This window comes from Formica exsecta, unplaced genomic scaffold (assembly GCF_003651465.1).
Source record: "Formica exsecta isolate Colony F162 unplaced genomic scaffold, ASM365146v1 scaffold3, whole genome shotgun sequence".
In the NCBI taxonomy this organism is placed as follows: Eukaryota; Metazoa; Arthropoda; class Insecta; order Hymenoptera; family Formicidae; genus Formica; species Formica exsecta.
Window position 1 is genome coordinate 286,662 of NW_021850256.1, and position 23,293 is coordinate 309,954.

Below are 23,293 nucleotides of genomic sequence, written 5' to 3' on the forward strand. Positions count from 1 at the left end.
TTCCCTATTTCTCCCTCTCTCTCTCTCTCTTCTCTATCTCGTTGGTTCGTTGAATATTCAGGACCTTCGCGGTGTCGCCGCGCGGACTGTGCCGCTTTTGCTCCGCCTGGATGGATCGATCGGAGTCGAGTCCGGCGGCGAGCAAATATCGCGAGATCCGCTCTCCGCGTAACGGATCCCTAAATATCGGACATAGAGGAGGCGGCGCGCGAATCCCTGACACATCGACCCGTATTTCGACAGACTCGGAAATTATCCCGCTCGCTTGGCCCGTCGTCTATATCGGGCACCGACTAGCGTCGGACGCAAGCAAGCAGCAGCGGCAACCGGCTCGATCGGATGAAATGTGTGACATGAGCGCGACAACAATAATCGATCCCGTCCGGTTCAATATGTAATTGCGTCCATCTATCGTTTCGCTGATGGAAGACGAGACGAGGGTGAATCGCGTTCGCAAACATGCGTCAATCGGATACATATTCAAGAACGAATTAAAGATAAAGGGAGCCACCGTGATCGACATTTTGTACAAGAAATCTTATATTGGTTGTTTCGATTGTGTCAAAAACGCAAATAAAAGAAATTTTATTACCTTTGTTAGAATTTCAGACGTCCATCGTCTGACTTTAAAAAGCGAGCCGATTTTTTTATCGAGAAACACTCATCTGGAATGAATGATCGACGAGATTGCCTCCGACCAGTCGATATTATCGACGCAAATAGTCCTGGTCGCAAAGATATCAATTTTTCATCTCGATCATAGTTTAGTAACCTTCACACATCTCTCAGAAAAGCCGTTAACCAGATCACACCACTCTCAACAATTCTGTCTTCGCGCCAATCAGTTTACAAATGATTCTCTCCTGTTTGGATTGACACTTCCGTGCCCATCATCATCGAGCCCGCGAGAACATTTGTCGGCGTCGATGGCAGAACTAAAGGACTCGCGATCGATGGTCTCAGTCGCTCGGTGAGCGCCAACATCACTTGGCAATGGAGGTGCTGAATAGTCGCTAGTAGATTGAGGTTCGTGTCGATCAGACCGGTAGCCGGCGAGTATCTCTCCTTCTCGGCGCTCTCCGTTTCCTCGACAAGCGGCGTCACAATGGTCTTGGGCTCCGATATCTCAAACGTCTCCTTTCCCGCATTAGCGGCGGCCTTGCTCTTCTCCGCCTGGAGTAGCCTTTGCTGATGCTTTAAGTACGAGGTCGTGATGGGGAGGCTATAGTCGATGGGCGTGTTCTTGGGATCCAGCCCGGGACTCCAGGGCCTCGGCAACGGCTGGCTGGGTTGAGGCGAGGGCGTACGTCCCTCCGGCAGCATCCGCTTCCTCTTCGACGATGCCGAGCTCCTCGAACTCGCTCGGTCCGACTCCGGCGTCCTTCTCGATTCCGGCAGAGCGTCCGAATTGGCGAGAAAACCACCGTTTGCCGGTTCTTTCTTCAGTAGGTTCGTGATACTCAGCGGATTGTACTTCTCATCCTTGTCCTTTTCGAGTTTATCTGTCGCAGCCACGCCGCTGCTCTTGTGCTGCTTCTGATGCCTATAATTGTGCAAATTCTTCGCCTCTGACGGCGCGTGGTGACTGCTATCGCGCGACTTGGAATTACTCTGCACCGTCGAGGACGACGATAACGACGAGGTCGCGAGAGCGGCGTTGCTACCACCGCGATTCGGGCTCGGAGGGGTTGGCGTCGACGCCAACGTCGTAGCCGTGGATTGCGACTGATTGGATAAGTTCGTTGGACTGGGCGTCCGCGGACGACGTTGGCATTCCGTGCAGCCCAGCAGAAATCGCGTTACCGCTTCTCGGGGTAGAAATGCATACGTTTCTGTAATCTGTAACAGAGAGAAAAAAAAAACGCATTTTTTAGAACGGCTCAGACTTAAAAATATCTACGACTCTCATTTATATAATCGTTCCAATACGTTAATTTTAAAAAGTACCATACTATTATTTTAATTTTAAAAACATTTAAATTTAATTTCTATTGTAATCTAGTTTCAGAACAAGAGATGAGAATAGATCAACTTCTATTGTTGATGCGATCATCATAGATGAAAACACTCTTGCGGGAAAATAATTTTATACAAAGAACTTTAAAATATAATTACAGGTGATCTTCTAAAAACCTCATTGTATGAATTGTATAGGTTTAATAAATCGTTAAGTGATACTGAAAATGCAACAAAGATATCGGCGAGATCTATCGAGATAGCGCGCATTGACCAGATTGCCGTTCTCCGTGTCTAATTTCTCATACATTACTTCGCGACATTGTTACATTCGAACACCGTCGATCAAGCAATTAAGCAATTCCATGCGACTCAAGCATCGCACCCACGTTCGTGCAATAATACGCAATTGCAACATCGTCAATTGACGTATTAATGTTCACGCGAATGGCCTTTCTCGCTTTCATCTCCGCGTATCGTCGTCACGTGGCGTCGTTTTACGCGCGACGCCCACCGGGGAAAATTCACGAGTCGGTATAACGGAACTTTTTGATGTCTTCTGCGAGAGAAGGCGTTCAGCCGGAGGGATGTTCTCCGCCTCTTAATAGGAAACGTTTCTCTCTAAGGAGATGGGAGGAGGGGGTGGCATAACTTAATCAAGGAGGATCCGCCGGAGAGCTGAGAAAACCGACAGAGGTTGATGTGTACGTGCGCGTGTAACTGCACGATTCCAAAGGGGTGGTGATTCGATAAGATTTATCCGAGACTTCACGACGAGGTCGCAGAATGAAAAAAAGGAGCGTTAAAAAAGAGAAAAGGAGAGAAATCGAAACAACGTATTTAGATTGATATGACAACTTATCGCGGTTCGATATTTCGATACTTCGATTTAAACTTGAAAAGTTTGTTGTATCACGATAATCGCAACGTGAAAAGATAAATATATCTAATAATGTAATATATTTCTCTCCATAATGTAAACAATAACATAGTATAGAATATATATGATTTAAAAAATGATAATCGCTTTTAACAAATATCAATTTTTTATTGAAAAATATATTCAAATATATTACAAAGACAAATTATTGTAGATTAATTGTAAATTAAAAAAATGAAATGTTCTTTCTTTATCTTTTTTATCTCTTATCCTTTTTACTTCTAAATAAAAATTTGTGACAACTTTGGTAATAAATATAAACGGATATAAATGAGTCCTGAATATGATTTTAACGATTAAACCTTTAAGCAAAATTCTAGTAAGTTTCGTAGCTTTACACGATATTGTGAGAGGATTGATTTTCAACTTTGAATCGTAATGCAACTCGCATCGTAATGCGTATCGTAATATATGCTGGATAGACGCGCGTTAAAGACGCGAACTGTCAAAGGTGAACTACGGGACTATGTACGGATTGGTCAACTTGCAACCCTCTTATTACGTAATAGCAGCACAACTCGAAATATACCACCCTCAACGCAGCAGCAATAGTGGTGGTATCGAGTTGCGCAACGCGAGCCGTGACATAACGCGGGCTCCTCTGGAGCCGATGAATCCCGCCGCCTAACGCCGACTTGAACGTAAAACAGTTCCACCGTCGCGCAAACGCTCGAGTGTGTGAGTAAGCAGGCAATGCAACAAGTGTCCTGAGGTTTTGAATCACAAGCAGATCGCGGCGTGCGAGAAAGAGAGAGAAAGAGAGCGAGAGAGAAGAGAGAGGATGGAAGAGCGAAGAGTGGGAGATTGGTCGCAGGGGCCGACGTTAAAGGATAGAAAGAGATCACGTGCTGGGGATGCGAGATAGAAAAGGAAAGGCGGAGCAAAAGAACATATATGATATCCCGAAGAGAGGTTTACGCGAATGCACGCCGGAACATGTGAGATGACGTGTGGTATCGAGTGTTCGACGCTTGAACGCCTCGATGCCTTCTTCCTTCGGGAACGGTAAATATCGCGTGTCGCGAGTAACCATGCAAGAATTCATCGCGCTCTGCTGCCGATAGCACTCCAATTCAGAATTCGATCGTTCGCGGATCGATGGATACTTCGATTAGCGCCGAGTCTAATACATGTTGAATTAAACTGACATAAATCGTTTATGCGCAAAGACGAATGTATCGCTGCATTTCTACCTATATCTTTAATTTCAAAGTCGTGTGCATTTTCTTTTTTCACACACGTTATAATCTATATCACTTACATATATTTGACATTTAAAAAATTTCTGTTTTTAAGATAATAAGAGATGCATGCTTTTATATTAAACGTATACGTGTTTTTCCGATGAGAAATATTTTCAAAGATAAATATAAATATAAATTTTCTGAAATTAAAGGTAATTTCTTCTTACCGTTCTATAAGTGCGTTTCTGACCGGCATGCTTCCCAGGACGTCCTTCGAGATCAACGTGAACGGCGTGGATAATGTCGAAGAAGTTCTCTACAATCGCGACTTTCTTGTATACTCTTCCTGGTGGAACTGTACCTTCGGCACCATTTAACGCCTGTAAACACGATAAGATAAAAGAAATTGTATATAATACGTTTTATTATTAGGGGAATAATAAATTTATATATAACATATAATATAAAACATTATTCTATTACTAGTAATAAAACCAGATAAGAAAGACTATGATAGTGCTGTGAAATTAACAAAAGCGGATATAACATATAAACAAGTTATATAAAGTTTATATCAAATTTTGTAAATATATGTATATATCTTTATTTATACGAAAAAGCTCTTTATTCGCAAGAGCTATACTATGTTCAAATGCCATCTAGCATCTGGAGCACAACTTGCAATTTCCCTTCAATTTGCCAGTCGAGAAGCGTGTTCAGTTCATCATTCGTTACCGACGCTGACTCCGACTCTACTTTATCGGCTACTATCATGTTAGAGTTCTCCAAATAGTAATATCTGCTATCGATAAGGTAGATCTCATTCAATATTGTAAATATAAAAAATTACTATTTATAATTGCAATTTTCTCGGCTTTATATATTTGCAAATTTTCTCAAACTGCAAAAAATATATTAAACCGATATAATATATCATAGTCTTTCTTCTATGTCATTAATGTCTTGTGAAAATGAATTTTTATATTTATGCAATTGCAATCGTAAAGTAAAACTTTTCTCGCAAACAATTTATATTCTTACTCATAGAGGATTGATAAAAATATATATGTGAGAATATTACAAGATATATATTTAATATATGTAATAATATATAACGTAGTCTTATGAAAAATAAAATATATATGTCAAACACTGGAATCTTTTCGATTAAATGAGGTTCTAAAATCTTGGAATTTATTTCACGTGACGTCTTTCAAATTAAGTCTTATCGTTGTCCATCTCAAACGCATTAACGAAATTTCTCATTAACCGCGCGAAATTCACTTGTTCATGTTAAGGTTATCCGGACGGGTTGAGAACCGCGGCGTCCCGCGTAATCTTAATTAATCTCGTCCTAAGTACCGGCATCGCCCGCGGGCATGGTCGCGGTCAGATTGTTCCGGCGAACTTTGCGACCTCAAGAAGTTCGGCGCGCATGCGCGACATTATTGTATTTCCCTAAACACCTGTTGAAGGGTAAAGTTGAACTCGTGGAGTTTAGTGCTCGGGCTAAGTGGCTGTGGTCAAGCGGGATAACAATAGCGATGCGTAGCTGATCATATTCGCAAAGCGAGCGGTTTTTCGAGAAAAAAAATTCCGCTTGTATGAATTAATAATATCGCCCAAAATATTAAGTACGCATGTCATCATAGATATAATAATGTAATTCATTATTTAAACGATCTTCGATTACAAAAGAATTTATTAACTGCCTTGAATTGAGTTTATGCTTTGATAAAAATTGGGGGAGTGAGCATATATGACACAGAATGAAAATGGATCAATAGAAATTAGATGACACTAACGTTATCTTGATTATATGTCACGAATACACATATGTGAGCATTTATTGGAAAATTCGTAAGTAGAGTTAAACAGACCGGAAACTGTCTTGTATTGGCAAATATATGTCTAGTCTAAATGCGATATTTCGCCGCTTTCTTATGAACATCATCATGCAATGCATTAAAAAAGTCGAATAGAAACGAAATACTATTCTAAAATATAATTTTTAAATCGCCTGTCTCTTTCATAAAAAAATCCGAAATTGTCAGCCTTTTCGCTGTATTATTTAAAGCACATTGGTAACATCTGTCGTCATGAAATGCCCATGAAAGTCATTAATCCTCCCATATTTTGAAAAATAGAATCTTTGTACGATACCGATAATTTTCATATTATAGCATCAATCTATTTTAAATTAAAGAATAATTTTAAAATTAATAAAGTTATTATATATATAATATTCACATGCACACATATATAACTTTCAGATACGATGAACACTAAGTGCATCAGAGGGTTGAAACGCGGAAGTGCGTACACGCATACGATAGGCGCCCACCAAAGGGGCTCAAAGGACTATCCGGGATAAATTTAGCCTTTTATCCGAGCTGCCCTCCGTACTGCTTCGCGTTACATAGTCAAGCTAAGCATCTCATCCTACCTTTGCTCATGACGTATATATGTACTTCAATGATTTAGACTTCATCTAATGTATTAATGTCCATTGAATCAACATCCTCTTCAGTTAAAGAAACATAGAACTGGCTTTATCGGCTTTGTCAAGTCAACAGAAAAGATCTTACTTGCTTACGTCATGAATGTCTTTGTCGGAATAAAAGCCTTCACAGATCGATCTGTGTGAGATTAGCCCTATATTTTCAAGATAGATGTATTCTGACAGGCTTTTTGTATTTTAAAAATATGGAGCTGATTTTTTACAAAAATCAGAGACCTGCGTTCATCTTAATGATAAATGACCGTTTGATGGTTAATCTTTTTTGCGAAGATTATGATCAAGATCACGAAAAATTGTGAAATTGTAATTAGAGCTATAATACGGACTATTTTTTCCGAAGAAAGCACAATCATAGAAAAGAATAACGAATAAGGAGAACTTGACACATGATATAGATTCAAAATCTAAAATGTTAAAAAAGTCGGACTTAACGAAAAAGAATGCAATTTCTTTTATCTGATAGAAAAGAATTTCAAAAAAAGACTGCATAATTACATCGTGCAAGATGTAAAATATCTGACACAACTAATTTATTCTGCGCTACACTTATACTCGCGCATATAAAGAGACGATGCGGTAGAAAAATGTTCGCGCTGCAAAAATTAGAGAATAATTGGAAAACTTCAGCAAATATCTGCTTTCAATGTTAAATTAAGTAACAAAATTATATTATTACAGGTGAAATAAAAGTTCCATTATTATCTACTATCTATATGCTAGTATTTAAATTTTAACTCTTTTATTTGATGATTCCGATGAATCCATTAAGCTACATAAAATTACAAATCTATGTAATTTTATGAAAAAGAAAATTTAATCAAGTTGAAAATTTAACAAAATAAAAAGTAAAGATCTTGAATTTACAGTTCAAGTCACGGCATCTGTTTATGATTAAGATTAAACCAAAATAATTTCGATCACAGTTGCTGTTCTAGTATAGTCATTGATTTTAATCGAATAACTCGTCAAAAAAAAAAAGATCGGAAAGATCGGCAACGAGCGATACAGTGGAGAAAAAACACGTCGCGGAGATGCTCCTCCACGAGACGGTCCAGAATAGAAAGGCGTCAGCGGCGCCATAAATCCCTATGAGACGCACAAGACTCGGCGGGGCCAAGTTCGTCGGCGGCATAGCGCGAACGGGCGCAACGAAAATCCGGGTATAGCGGCTGTTTTTAAAGCCCCCGCGGACCGCGAGCGAGTTTGCATTTTAAACGAACGCGAACGCGAACGTTGCCGGCGCGGCAGCGCAATGCCGAGGGGAGAAAACAGCGCGACACGGCAACCGGCGAAGCGGATTAAAAAAATTCACGAGGGAGTCGCGCCGCCCGGCGTCGGGACGCCGCGAATCTCGTGCGCGGGCGGGAGAGAGCATTCATGTACCGGGTGATCCGCGGAAAATCGCTTCCTCTTCCGGCGCGGATAACGGATGCAGCGAGAGCACTCGGCACGAAAAGAGGCATCCGAGGAAGAGAGCTCGGAACGGCCGTGTCGTCTCTCACCGCCGAGTACTTTCAAATGTTTCCGTTCTCGAGATATCAACGAGCTATCTAAATGCTTGAAAGTTTTCCGCGAACTCCGTTTTCACCGACGAATGCGTCGTTTGCGGACTATCGTGAGAAACAGAGAAAGTTTAATTGCAATTTTTAAAATATATTATATTTGGCATTATATATATAATCTAGTTTGTATAATTTACAATGCTTATAGATGATTCTAAAATTCATTTTTATTGCGATATTTAATTAAATTTATTGCAATTTTATTTAATCTTTCTTTCATATCGCAATAACAAAAGATTTGAAACGAGAGGAATGATCTTCAGGACGTTACCGCTTTCTTCAGCGATATATAGAAATTAGAAATGTCTTCGCAATATAACTGCTCGCTACTTATACGATAATTTGGCTGGATCGCGAAAGGATCGCGATCGTTGCCAGCGGCTGTAAAACACGATCCGCGAGTTTAGTCTCGCTCGGAGAGCGCGTATCAATGAGCCGAGGACGACCGCTCTGCGCTAGTCTCGGCTATTCAAACAGTACCGAAGTGGTGTCGTAATAACGTTGCATAATAATGATACTAGGAAGCAGCGGGAAAGTAGCACGGCATCGTGTATGCGCGCGCGGTCAGGGGAGAACGACCGTTAAATATTCTCTCAACGAGGTCGGATTACCTCCATTTCACCCGGCAAGTGGCGATGATAACGACAATGGCAATATGACGATCCGAGCAGGCAAGCAAACAGACAGGCCTAACCGTGGTACCGAGAAGTCCTGGCGCAATAATCGCCGAGCTTAGGATATCAGCCCTCGTCGGGATCGTTTCTTCGACGCGCTGGAGCCCGGGAGGCGTGTGATTGGGTTAGTTTTGGTTTGTTGGGACGGGACACGGTCGAGACCGGGCCACCCAGTAGCCATTTAGATAAACGAGCGGCCCCTGTTGAGTGCCGCAGGATGCCAGCGCCGGAGAGAGAATCCGGAGAAGAGGAATGGGAGGATGAGATAGAGAGAGAAAGGGAGACGATCGTGTTAACAGCAGAGATAGAGACTTGCGAGAAGAAAAGCTTTGGTTTGAACCGCGGTCATACCTGGTATCAGAGGAGAAAAAGTATTCGGGATCGGATGACGGAACAAAGAGACGTGACGAGACACACCCCGGTGGTTCGCTCGGGTCGCCTTCTCGCCGGAAGGAGAGAATCGAATTTCTTCCGGCATTTTTCCATATTGTAGTGATTGTGAAATTTTCGATTAACAGTTAAATAAGGAAATTATGCGCGCATTTGCGTTGAAAAATTATTATAATTATTATTAATTATATATTCTTCTTCTTATAACTGCAAGATTTTTTAAATAACGTGAAATTCTGATTTTTTTATTCGATCCTGTCAAGAAATCAGAGAGATTTCCAAGTAAATTTATCTCCAAGCAAATTTTACAGAAATTTGAAAGAAATAATAACTGCGTCTCAAGTAAATATTTTAATAAAAATTTGAGATATTTTCAATACAACGTTAAAACAATACTGATGAAAAACGAAGCGAATGTAAAAGAATTATAAATCAACCCCATTGTCACATTATTACAATTATTGCAATCATGAAATTGTTATAAAGAGATATTTAAAAAGTCAAGGTTTTTATGTAAAATAGATATTTCTGATATTGTTAACTGTTCTTGACATGTACGAATGTATGACTGAAAATATTCCTCGACATACTTTGTCGAAATATTTCGCGTCTGCGTAATACCCTTATAATCTAAAAGCAGATATTATATAGAAAGAGAGCCAGATTTCGATATTGGGGCGGAGAGATATCGGTTTGAATCGGGTAGACGCAATATCGAATCTATCCTCCGAAATCGCTCCGAAGCAATTTCGAACTTCTCCAACGGCCATGGCTTCTTTGGTAACTCGAATCACCGAGCAGCGGAAATAATTCACAACAAGCTCGTGCACGCGGAACAAAGCGCGCACGCGATTGATGTCGTCTCATATTATTGACGATACAATTCCCGTTGCCGCGCGAAATCGCACTACGCTAATCACGTTGTTTTCTTTTTCCCTTTTTTTTTTTTTTTTTTTTTTTTTTTTTTTTCCGCGCAGTCGTTAAAATTCTCATTAAATTCGCGCTCGGATATAGCGATCACTTTACGTAAATCGTATGACAGCTGCCTCTCTTGTGTCCGTCCTAACAGAAGCACATTTTTGTTGACTGACAACGATTTTTCCCACGGCCGTTTTATTCGCGCTTTTTAAATCCAAAAGCGCCGACTGTGGATTTTTCCGATACCTCTCTTGGTACATCCCGCGAACCGCGTTATCGAGGTCATACCCACCATAAAGCGTCCCATTAGCTCCGGGCGTACTCACGTTACACCCACAAACTATGCTACAGAAAATCGATACAGAAAAATGCGAGCAGAACTTTCTTCGCATCGTCCATTCTAACTGTACACATTTTATCGCATCCACTTATCTTCCATATCTTCCAAAACTTTAACTCCACCGTCCGATATCTTTCATATAAACAGATATCTTAATCAAGAAATATTACTAAATTTTATCACATTTATCAAGACAAATGAAACATATAACGGAGATTTACGTTATCGCTCGAAAATCTTAGAATATATTATTATATATAAATGCATTTAATAATTTAAATTTTTATTGTAACACGAGACGCGTGTTATCTAATGACAATCAAAAGGCTAATGTGTGTTTTATCTAATTGTAAATGACAAAAAGAGAAAATCCATTCTCTTGTATTAGTATCTGCAATAATCGAGGACGCAATTAGCATTATCTACGAAAATGCAATTTAGACGCAGTACATTAACCTCTCCTCACAGCAATATTTTTGAACCGATAAAAGGAATGAAGAACGGTTTTCCCAAAAACTCCATTTCCAGCACTTTGGTCGGTAACGGGGACCACTTTATCGCGATCGTAGCTGTCATAAAGTGTCCCGACACCTTCTTGGAATACCGGACGAGCTCGGGTTGCGACGCGAGGGGAAGGCCCGTCGGACCCCCCTCTGCGGAAACGCGGGAGGGAAACTTTCATCGCTCTCTCGGCCGACCCTAACTGTCCACTCGTAAAACCACTCGTCGTCGTCCCGAGAGTCGTCCGTCCGAGTGGCTCCTCGTCGCATCGCTAACGACGAACGACGACGACGACGACGACGAAGCGCGCGAATCGATAAGAGAGGAGGTAGGCAACGGCAACTCACACCAGCATGCCGACCTGGAATCCGGGACGGCCCGTGACCGGAAACCGATCGCGCGCCGATCGCGCGGCCAATCATCCGAAAAGCCGCGTCCGCCGCGCTTGCAAATCGAACGATCCCGGAAAACCGAAACGTCCGACCAGAAATGCCGCCCGCACGTACGTTGAAGATGCCATTTTTTGCCTAATTCTCTTTAATCTCGCCTGGTGTTTGCAAATACGATTATTTGATTAAAAATTTGAAACCTTATGCGTGAAAGTTCGTAAAGAACAAAGTATTCCTTTACTTTATCAATATTAAATCAAAATATTTTTATGGAAATAAAATTTTTCAGAGATAGCCAGCAATTTATTAGGGCCAAAACTTAAATCAGCTCGCGTTGTCAATTAGAAGCATTATATATTTCGTAGTATAAGAATTTCATAATACATGACATACTGATTGATACGTTAATTAAATACCAATCTCTTAATTTTACATTTCTCTATAGAATTCTACATTTCCTATATAACACTTATAAATACTTAGCCTAGCCAACGTATAGATCAATGTATCAAGTAAAGCCAAATCTTTTGAGAGCCTTCCTTCGCATTCATCTCGTCATGCTTTAATTTCGGTAGACGACGCGTCTCATTGAATGAGTCTAATTGTAAGTTGCACGGTGATGTGACTAAAATGAATGAGCGAAATACCGACGCTTTAACACGTTTAATTGGCGGTCGAATAATTATAACCGATGAGCAGTATCGCGCTTGTGTGCGTAACCCGGTGTCACGAAATGTCAGATGACCGCGACGTTAAAGTCGAGCCGACGTGTGGGATGAACGAACGGTCGCGTTTTATTACAACGTTATTACGTTTCATCGTGACGTTTTGTACAATCACAATGACGATGCGAAATATCAGCATTTAACTCATCATTCCAAAGAGTATTCTATCGAACGTACAATTACTTTCATAGCTCTCCTAAAAAAATGGTACAATCTTAACTTCTTCATTAGCTCACTACTTAATTCTCTCACATGACTAATGCCAAATTAACCGTTACTAATGTATAGTGAATTTCCTATTAGTATGTATGTATCGATCGATAGTGATATCAGATCCAAGAAATACGACAACTCGGTAAATTATATAGGATGAGTCACATAAGTATGTTTTAAAATTAAAACTTCGTGAGCGTGGATAAAAAGTATGAACAAATGTTCCGATGAACATTAGGCCGAAAATACTTCGTTATCGAAATAATGGACACAACATTCTCTACACTGGTTACAGTAAATTAATGAATCTATACTAATACTGCTCGGTTGAACTACCTCAAGCATACTGACTTTATTGTAGGTATGTTATCTCTTATTATATTCAAGTACAAAGGCCTACATTAAAACCCCCTTCCCCTTTCTTTCAGTGAATCTTAGCAGCGGCGTTGATAAACAAACACTATCCCAAAATCAAAACATCAGAAATACGCAACATCGTGGAAAAAAAACAATCTGATCTGAAACTCAATCGTTATGAAATCTATTGTTTATTTCGATAACGAAGCATTTTCTAATATTCATAGGAACATTTATTCCCTTTTATCCAGGAATACGCTCATGAAGTTTTAAAACATACTTATGACTCATCCTGTATAATTGATAATGCAATCATAATAATAATAGATATTATGTAATAAAGATGTGTGGGCATAATTTTAATATATAAAGGGAGAGAAATTATATATATATACAAGGAAAATATATATATATATATACTAATGTATCAGTTAACTTCCCATTTACGGTGTAATATTTCTCGCTGCAGTTTATTATTTCGTTCTGAATCGCGTCGAGTGGGGTCACGTTAAACTGTCATCCGATTCCCGACAAGAAGACGTTGCGTTATCGGCTGTTCGCTCTCTCGATGTACCGTCACGCTGACGCAAAGTGAAACGAAGCGCGATCGCTCCGTATCTTCTTCCCTCCCTTCAACACGTGAAGAGAGATCACGATCCTCCATCTATCTCCTCGTGGCTCCAAGTCTGCCACGGATCTCCCGGTGCTCGTCGCGCATCGACCATGGCCGCGAAACGAGAAGGACAGAATCTCGAACTCGATATAGCGTATGCGAGAGACTTTCAGAAGATCTTTCTCTCCCTCTCTCTCTATCCCTCTTTCTCTCTTTTTCGTTGGCATGCGTATGTTCTCGGTACCGGACACGGTAACGTCGTCGAGCAACGTATTCGACCTTGGAAAACCACGACGATCGTACGCGTATACGCTCGTAAAGTGCACATACAGGCCTCGAAGAATTGGAGAGAGAGACAGAGAACGCGGAGAAGAAGAGGAAGAGAAAAAGGAGGAGGAGGAGGAGGAAAAGAAGGGCCCGAATCCAGCGTCGAAGAGACTTGACAGCGAGCCTAAACGGAATAAATTATTACGCGAGCTCGTCGCCGTCGTGATCCTCTCCCGTCCCTTCGTTCCCCCCTTCTTTCTCTAAGAACGGTGCCACCCCGCCGTTAGCAGTCGAGTGTGCGGGCCGCCCTCCCGGCACAAAGATTCATATCTGACTCGGAAGGCCCCCCGAGCCTCCCCCCAGCTGCGCCTTCAAACGGGACCCTAAGCCTGGAGCGGGACGGGATCCGGACAATACTTATCCGTTCGTTCGGCGACGACGGCCGCGGACCAAACTTCGGCATTCTCTGACTCTATACCTCTCGTCGACCTCTCTCTCTCTTCCTCTCCAACGCGTATCGCGCTCCATCTCCCTCGTACTCGCGTTCGCTGAGCGCGCTCCCCCTCTCTCTCTCGCGCGCAGGCGTCGCTCGAAGCCGCCTGCGGTGTCGGAATGGAGCAAGCGGGATAGTCGGAGCTTAAAGGGGGAACGATGTAAAACGGGAAACACGAGTGGGAAGTTCTTGGCGCGAGCGAGAGAACGAGAACGGACAGGTAAAGAAGGAACAAGGATGAAGTCCGCGACAGACTGGAAGCCACGAGGAGATACTACACACGCGGAGACTCCGTATCCATGTTTCGAGAGAAAGAGGAAAAAGGACGCACACAGAGAACCGCGGAAGGAGAGAGACAGAGCGGGACGGAAAAAAGGATACCGTCGGTGCGACGTGGTGAGCGTTGGTATAAGTAGCGACGACGAAGTAGTGACGGTGTGGCGATGGTGGAGGAGGAGAGACGGTAGGGAGACGGAGGAGAGAATCTCCGGAGATTCCATGCATGGAGAGCCGTGAAGGAACAGGCCAACCAGACCGGGCCGCCAGCCTTGTTGGTTGCACGGAAGGCAGGCAGCTGCCAGCCGGCTTACCGCCGCCGCGCATTATACGAGACGAGAGAGAGAGAGACTCGGAGCATGAGACATTTCAAGAGGGGAGACAGAGGGGGATAGCGAGAGCGCGTGAAAAGAGTCGTGGCGAGTCCGTCGAGAGGCCCCCGAGCTGCCGACCGGCCCGTAAGCCTCACCGTAAAAAGCGCGCGCTTAAAGAGACCCGACTGCGTGAAACCTAAATCATGCGGGAGAGACCGCGTTATGCGGAGACTGTTCTCCATCTCGGTCGGCCGGCTAATATAATATCCAGCGACGCCTGGAATTGCGATAAACCCCATCGCGCCGCTCCGACCGTCGCGTCGCGGCCCGCCGGCTCTAATTAGCGGCTCCATATCGGAAATCGATGACGGCGTGTCCGCCGCGCCGATATAGTACTCCGCGGTCGATTAAGAGCCGTGTGTCTCGGTAAAAGGTAAAGCGCGACTCATCAATGACGCGCGTCTGTTTCTATTTCTTGGACACGTCACTCATCGCAAATGTCGCTAATCGCGTCGATCGAGTCTAATTAACGATTCGAAATCGATGACATAACGTTCACAGTCGCTTGAAAATATGTATAGAAAAGATGAAGAATATAATGCACTGGAATTTTTTTTTTTTTTATACCTCTACTTTATAACGTATCTCATCGAAAAGATTGCTATTCTCCAGCAAAGAGAAGCGATTCATACATATTTCTAATTAACGGCTTCATATCGAATGCTATTCCTGATTGATTAAGAATGTATTCTGATAAAAAATGAGTAACTATTTTTGCATTTCTACTTGTATTTCTATTTTCTCGGCATACTTTATCGAAATATGTCGCCATTCTGATGCGGCCTGCAGGTTCTAATTAGTAGCTAAATATTGGAAATCGATGAGTTGACCGACGATATAGTATATTCGTGATTGATAGCACGCTTTGATGCAAAATGCATCTGTAAGTATAATCTATATTTCCATTTTTTAGGGTAAAGTTTGCTTTTTCATAGGTCAAATAAGAATAACGATAACGGACTAAATGTAATAATGAACAAAATCTTCATGTTATGTTTGGCACAAATTACACAATTTTCAATTCTTTTATAAAACGCTGTAAATAATGGAAATTGATTATTGCATTAAGTAATAACGATAGTTAAAAGCCTCAAATATATTATATATAAAGGTCTTAACGCAAAATGAAAGAAGAGTTGTTTCACAGATACAACTTGTATAAGTCAAAGTTTCCGACATGATAACGCTAATTGAATCGAAAGAATTGAATAGCATTGATTTGCGGATTATTTGCAGGAGTCAACGGGGTCATCCGCCGACGGAAGAAAGGGTCGCGAACTCTTAGACTGCGTCTGGTACGGATGAATTCGCAATTTTGGAACGGTACCAGGAACTTTCCGAATATGGAATCCGCCATTTCTTTCGAGCCGAAACATTTAGGACCGAAAGTTTACGGTAATGCGGTAGAATCTCGCGATGTGCCAGAAGGAGAAAGAGGGAACTGCCGTTTGTGGAAATATCCTGTGATATTCTGAGATATCTCGAAATCGTCTGATTAGTCATCGAAAGACATAAGCGTTATATGTACTATCCTAGATAATATCAATGCCAGCGAATATTTCGGAGATTTTTTATTGGATTGCGAAATTCTTGTTATGTGAACTTAGGAGTTAAGATTGCGATTGATAGAAGTTATTTATCAAGAAAATAATAGATTCGAGATACACGAAATTTTCATTATTTATTAGTTATTTGTCTATATCGAGATCTATGCTTTCACGTAATAATTTATGAAAATTCTATATTTTTTTAACCATTTAAAACAGAAAGTATTATATAAGATAGTTTTATATAATTTTTTTTGAAATTATATATTAACATCATCGATTTCGAGTGAAAACTGAATACTTGAAATTTTGATCGATTTTTCAAAATTGTTTTCGACAATGTGGAAAATTAATCCTTAAAATTGCCATACATCTATCATAATAAAGTCAGTCCCGTTGGTGCAATCTTACCCCTATCTTACGGTACTTAAAAGCGAAGTCAGTTGGCAGCTGGCGGTTTCCCAGCAGCCCGTCGATAGCGAATCACGAGGGACGGGTTCCCGTTGTTCAACCCCGATTTACGTGAAAACGCCGGCGGGGCGACAAACGTATTACGGAAGTGACCGCGCTTCTGTCCTCCCCGCTCTAATTCTTTCTCTTTCTCTCTCTCTCTCTCTTATTTTAATCTCTCCGTCTCTTTCATTCATCAAGCGAGTGCGCGTGTTTGCGTGTCCTCCTATGGTTAGCGACAAAAAAAGAGCGAAAAAGAGGAGAGGATCTCCACTGTGGTACGAGCTCGCGTTTCCACCCTCGTCGACATTGGAAGCCGGAGACCACGGGGTAGAGAGCACGATCCGCAGTCAACGCAAACGATATAAGCCCCCTCTCGTCCACCCCCGCAGCGCTCGTTCTCTCTGTCGCCGTCTGTCTACCCGATTCATCCCTCCCTTCCTCCCGGAACACTCTCCCAACCCCCCAGCGTCGTCCGTTCGTCCGTCCGACCTCTCTGTCCGCCTGGCGTGTCGGATTTCTGTTTGCGTTACCGTGTCACGCATCGAGCCTCGTCGCTTCGAATTCGATGGTGTTCCCGTCCTGCTGTCCGCTCTCCACGGCTGATGCCGCGTCACACACGCTTTCCCATTCGACGTACGTGTGTAATCCAGGAGTCTCTCTCCAGCGAGACAAGCCGGCTAATAATTCCTTATTGCCGTAAATCGCGAGTAAATCTCGTCAGACCGCTCGTTCACTAGCTCGTTCCAAACAGATTTTCGATAAAGCGAATCACGAGTGTGATTAACGCGTCGCGTTAAAGACACTCGTCGGTATTTCTAATCATTGTGAAATAGCGCTTGCGATATTTCGGATAATTAGGTGCAATATATTATACATTATATACACTCCTCTTGTTATAATCTTTATAATAAGAAAGAATAATAAGACTTTTCTTTAAGTTGTAACATTTATATATCGTCTATGTGTGTGATCATTTTTTTAAATATATTTCATTAAAATGTAATTTATGAATATTTTACCATTTTCTTTTTTTTTTTTTGACATATTTTGTCATTTTACTCTCATGACTTTGCAAAATTTCGATTCACAAAGATATTCATGAAATCGTCGAGCACAGTACGTGCTAAAAGAAAGCTTTGACACCTGTACAATCTTCAATCTTTGTTTTAATTATTGAATTACAAATGTAATACACGGATGTCTATCGCAGGATTAAAGGGCACATGTCATCCCATGAGTATACGCCATAAACCCATCGCCCGTATAATGCGCATAATCGGTATACGCGTATGTGTGCGTATAATATATGGAACGGTGAAACCGTTGAAAGTTGCTCTCATTTATGTCATTTCATTATAAAAGCGCCAATCAATTACAGCATTAATATCATTTCGCACCCAGTTTGATCAGACATAAAACCCACAGCAACCCGACAAGATAGAAATTATATACGCGTCAATATAATGATCGATAAAATATATAATTACCATCGTTATCATCAACATTCTAAACAGAATGCTTCTATTCATCACGATAGCTCTAACAGTTCGTGCAATCTAAACGAAATCTATATTAAAAGCCAATATGAGAGGAAAATCGAAGAAAGTTTACCCGGATAAGAGAAAGAAACTGATCGTAAAACGCATTAGTGTCCCCGATACATAAATCTTCATAGGATCTTTCGCTTCCTATTCACTCAAACACGCGACCATAATTGAACCCGAAATGTGCGAGCGCACATTTTGCGCGGTTAACATCGCGCCGGAAATATCCAGCCGTCGCCTGAATAGGGAAAGCCGACGCGCGATCATCGGGCGTGTTCGATGCGTCCAAGTTGCGCAGCTTCGGAAGTGGCTTCGCCTATATCTCGTTATCCGGTCTCGGGGATCTCTCCTCTCCTCTCCTCTCCTCTCCAGTAAAACGGTAGCTGTTGCGCGCCGTTCGCGGCATGCGCGGCGTTAAGAGGAAGAGAGAGAGAGAGAGAGAGAGAGAGAGAGATTCTCGCGTGCGCGGCGAGTCGCATGATACGTACCGACACGGATTCCCGGGCACGGTACTTGAGGGAAGAGGGGAAGAGGGCCAGGGGTTTCGCTCGCGCATGATTTGAAAAATTGATGGAAACGACTCGGAAGATGTAAAAGCCGCGGCGCGCCTCCTCTCCACAAAAGGCCTCGGTTATCCGTCTATTCGCGCGCTCGCGCAATGCATTTCGCTCTCTTCTTCTTTCTCTCTTACTCGCGTTTCTCGCCGCGGCATCAGCCGTTCGCTTACTCTACGCCGCACGCTTTGTTTTTCCGCTTTCCAATGTTATCGCGGCCTTTATGCTCCCGCTCGGCGCTACGATACGACCGCCGCGAGACGACCAACGGAAAATACCGCGGAAAAATGGAATCAGAATGCAATAGAAACCGCAATTGGACTGTGAGAGAACAAGAGAGTGAGAGAGAGAGAGGATATGTCACATATAGATATTATTTATGTATTATGATATATGTATATTTTTTAAAATCTTTATCCAAATCATATAGAGTCGAGACGTTTTTAATTCTCCGATTAAAATTAACAAATGTATTGCTTATATATTTGTTTATTAGTTAGAATCTAGATTTGTTCACAGTAATTAGAATTTCATCTATACGATCAAGGATCAATAGCTGATAAAAATGGAGTTCGAAAATATGTCTTGGAACCAATGACTGAAACAATCAATACGCACATTAGATGTCTGTTTTATGATTAAAAAGATGTGGTGAACAAGATGAGATACTATTTGTTTGTGCGAGAACATTTGATCTCGATTGTTTCATCGTTAAGATTAGGCATATTAAATGATCCGTGGAATAGCTTCCTATCTTCAAATAGTCAGCTGTATCGATATGTGATGCTGTTGCCGCCGCCGTCATTGGTATATAGCTGTTGCTAGGTACTACGATATCTGATTGCATACGGGAATATCGGTCCCTCTGGACTTATAACCGATCCAGTACAGACTAGTATCGATCGGTACGTAATATCAGTGGATCGAAGTGTCTTTCCACGGATTTTAAATGCTCCCCTCTCTCGGCATCGATAAACTCGCTACAACCGTCCGAAACGATAACAATAGCAGTTTAAATATCCGAAGTTTAACAAACTCTACGGTCGCTTCAACTACATTGTATTTATTTCATGCGTCGAAAAAGTTTCTTTTAGCGAAAAAAATATTTAATGCGGAGATATGCTGTAAAGTGTTGCGAAATGTTCTGCGCTTGATATTTTTATATAGATCGTTTTCACGTTCCACTACATTTGTCTTCATCCACCGGAACTGTTGTACGAAATACAGCACGCATTTTTCCCTAAACGCTAAAAATTTCTAATTCATTCCTCCACTTAGTATTTAGACCATGACAAAATTTAATCAAGTTTATCACCCAAGTCCATCGCGTTCAATGAACTTAAGAGCGTTTCACGTGCCTTATGAGTCGCGAAGTCGGTCGATCGATTATTTCGCATAAAATATATTGTTCTAAAAGAAAAATAGAAAAAAGAAATCCTCGAAAAATCGCGACGTCAGTTTTCATCGTGGGTTATGTGATAGCCGCGCGATTTGGCGGCGCGATCAATCACCGCTCTCGTCGCTTGCTCGCGGTAGCTTCCTGGCGGGCAACGGCAGCCGGCTGCAGCTGCTACCGCGGATGCTGTCGCTGCCGCCGCCGCTGCTGCTACCGCTGCCGCTGCTGTTGCTAGTAGATGGTGCGATATCGGACGGCGCGCATGCATGTGGGAGTATGTCATTACCGTAACGCCTAGGCAGCGCGACGTGGCGCATTGTGTTCGAGGCCGCGACGGCGGCGGCGGCGGCGGCGACGGAGGAGAGAAAGAAGCGGGCGGTAGCGGAGGGAAACGTCGAAGGAGGGAGACGGGCGGCAAAGCAGGGGGACGACGCAGGGGAACGATGACGAGCGGACTGCGCGTGCGCGCGGGCGTGTGTGCGTGCGCCTCATTAACCAGACGCCCGCGTTCGGCATTCTAGCGAGAGAGAAGGAAGACGAGTTGGAAATTGCAGGAGAGGAGGTAGGGAAGAGGGGAAAGGGTGTAGCGGGGTTCGGGGGGGAGGGGGAGGGAGAGAAGAGACGAAGAGGACGAGGAGGAGGCGCTGTAGGCCAGGCAGGGTCGAGCACGAGGCCGAGCCGGGCCAAGCCAAACCGGGCAGAGCCGCGCCGCTTTGAGCCAAGCTCTGAATTTTGCGTCTCTCGCTTTTTCCTTCCTTTTCTCTCTACCGCATCCTCCAGCTGTCTCTCTCTCTCTCTCTCTTCGTTGGATAATTCTTCTCTTTTTCTCACTCTCTCGTTCGCTTTTGCACAACCCCTTTTCCCGAATCCCTCTACATCGGCCACGCTCGGCTCTTTTCCCAGCTTGGCTTCCCTGTATCGGTGAATCGACGACACACCAGCTGGCCGATCGTCGCCCGCTAAAAGCCCAGAGCCACTGAACGGTCCCGCGAACGGCATCTTTGAGCCAAGCTCTGAATTTTGCGTCTCTCGCTTTTTCCTTCCTTTTCTCTCTACCGCATCCTCTAGCTGTCTCTCTCTCTCTCTCTCTCTCTTCGTTGGATAATTCTTCTCTTTTTCTCACTCTCTCGTTCGCTTTTGCACAACCCCTTTTCCCGAATCCCTCTACATCGGCCACGCTCGGCTCTTTTCCCAGCTTGGCTTCCCTGTATCGGTGAATCGACGACACACCAGCTGGCCGATCGTCGCCCGCTAAAAGCCCAGAGCCACTGAACGGTCCCGCGAACGGCATGATGATTATACTGGGTGTACCCGAGGATCACGTACGCCCGTTCACCCGAATCGATCGTTTGGAAAGCGTTCGGTATCAACGCCGGTTCGGATTTCAAAGAGGGATTCGTCGCCGTCGATCCAGCGGCGTTTTACAATAGCCATGTGAGATATAGGCTTCCGAGATTGTACATATTTAGAACTTCGCTTTAGAGTTCAACAAATCCTGAACAAACATCGTTTTTATTTTGCTGGAATTATACGAGGTCAAATATCATATGTCTTCACTATGAAAATTACTTGCGCTTCGCCATGAAACAAAGCTTTCAAATTTCGAAATTTTAATTCAACGATTGATTATGGGATTTATCATTAAGAAATGTTTTAGCATCGCAACATCACACCAGGGACTGAAGTTCGCCAACCAGTTTCGATAGTTTCCATTACTAATCTATAATTAATAAAAGCACGCGGGGAAGGGAGGGGACTGGCGAAAAAGAGAAAGTAGTAAGAGTCGAGATCTCTACGATGCAAAGAACGGGCAACCGGAAAACTCAAGTTGGTTAACGAACTTTTAAATACAGTGATCTAATGTCATTCACGCCTGCAAACGGCGCGTTACGCGTCCACGTTGAGGATTATCCACGAGCGACTCCAAGACTAGTCACGCGCAATGTAATCTTTCGCATCCGTTTCGATTCGGCGCCAGAGTACATACTCTAGAACTCACGCGACTCAAGCGCTAAGCGCTCTTTCTTTCTCTCTCTTATCACGCACGAAGCCCTATTTTCATCGAGCTCGCTCGCACGCGATGTTTCCTCCTTCCTCTTCTCCCCCCTATCGCACTTGTTTCTCTCTCTAGCTCTTTAACTTAAAGCCGGGCTCCCGCGACTACCGTGAGTTTTACGACCCGCCGCGGCGGCGGAAGTTGGAAATTTCGCACGTTAAGGTAGATAGGACGGAGCGCGCGGGACAGGGAAAGCACCGAGGGACGTCGGCGGGTGCAACCGCGGAAAAGTTACGAAGATAAGAGCGAAGGCGACGGCAGAGTGGCTCTCGGCTCTCGCACCCGCCACGCCGCTCGCCTCCTCCTCGTGTCGCCTGTCTCGCGATAGTGCGGGGTTAATTCGGTCGAGAGGCGAGCGGGAGATGGAGACGGGGGAGATGGGGAAGGGGAACGGGAGCGAGAGGGGAACGGACGACAGCAGGGGTTCGCACCTCGAGGTTTAACCGAGGGACGGCAAAGTGCGAGGAGGAGAAGGAGAGCGGAAGGACGCAGGACGCGTTTAACGCCTGGGGGATGAATCCAATTACACGCAAACCTCGCGCCTACGACGACCCATTACGTCGTCTCGCCGTCTTTATCTTATAGCCAGATAGTGCGCGAGAGAGCGTCTCTTCTTCCTTTTTTTTTTTCTTTTTCTTTTTCCTTCGCGCGGTTCGCTACGTCCGTGCGGCGCTTTGGACCGTGGATAGCTGGAGTACAGTACTGCCTCTTTCCGGACGCAGCCGGCCCGTGCATACGCTTTCCGTTCCTTCGTCTCTCTTCTCCTCTCGGTCTCTCCTTCCACACATTCCGCTTCCGCTGCTCTTTATCTCGACCACCGCCGCCACCGACGACTCCGAGCTTCTAACTCGCTTATACGCGGGCGGATTTGCGGCGCATCCGTTTTATCCGAGTTCGCTCTCTCTTCGCCAACCACTCTGCACTGCGATTTCTCATCACATCGTCGGCCACTTGTTTTTCTGTCTCTCTCTCGCGCGCGCTCTTGCTTTTTTCCTACCGTTTTCCTTCTCTAATTCCTCTACACTATATATATATATATATATATATATA

General features: G+C 43.4%; 1 protein-coding gene across 2 annotated transcripts in view; it reads right to left on the reverse strand.

The window, feature by feature from the left end:
• Nucleotides 1-18: 18 nt before the first annotated feature.
• LOC115237576 (cell wall protein DAN4-like) overlaps nucleotides 19-23,293 on the reverse strand; it is a 55,054-nt gene continuing 31,779 nt past the window's right edge. For both annotated transcript variants that reach the window (XM_029810710.1, XM_029810711.1), the window contains exons 3-4: nucleotides 4,308-4,460; nucleotides 19-1,839 (exon numbers count right to left, since the gene is read on the reverse strand). In XM_029810710.1, the coding sequence (XP_029666570.1) occupies nucleotides 847-1,839; nucleotides 4,308-4,460 (1,146 nt within the window). In that variant the 3' untranslated portion in view covers nucleotides 19-846. The remainder of the gene's footprint in view (nucleotides 1,840-4,307; nucleotides 4,461-23,293) is intronic.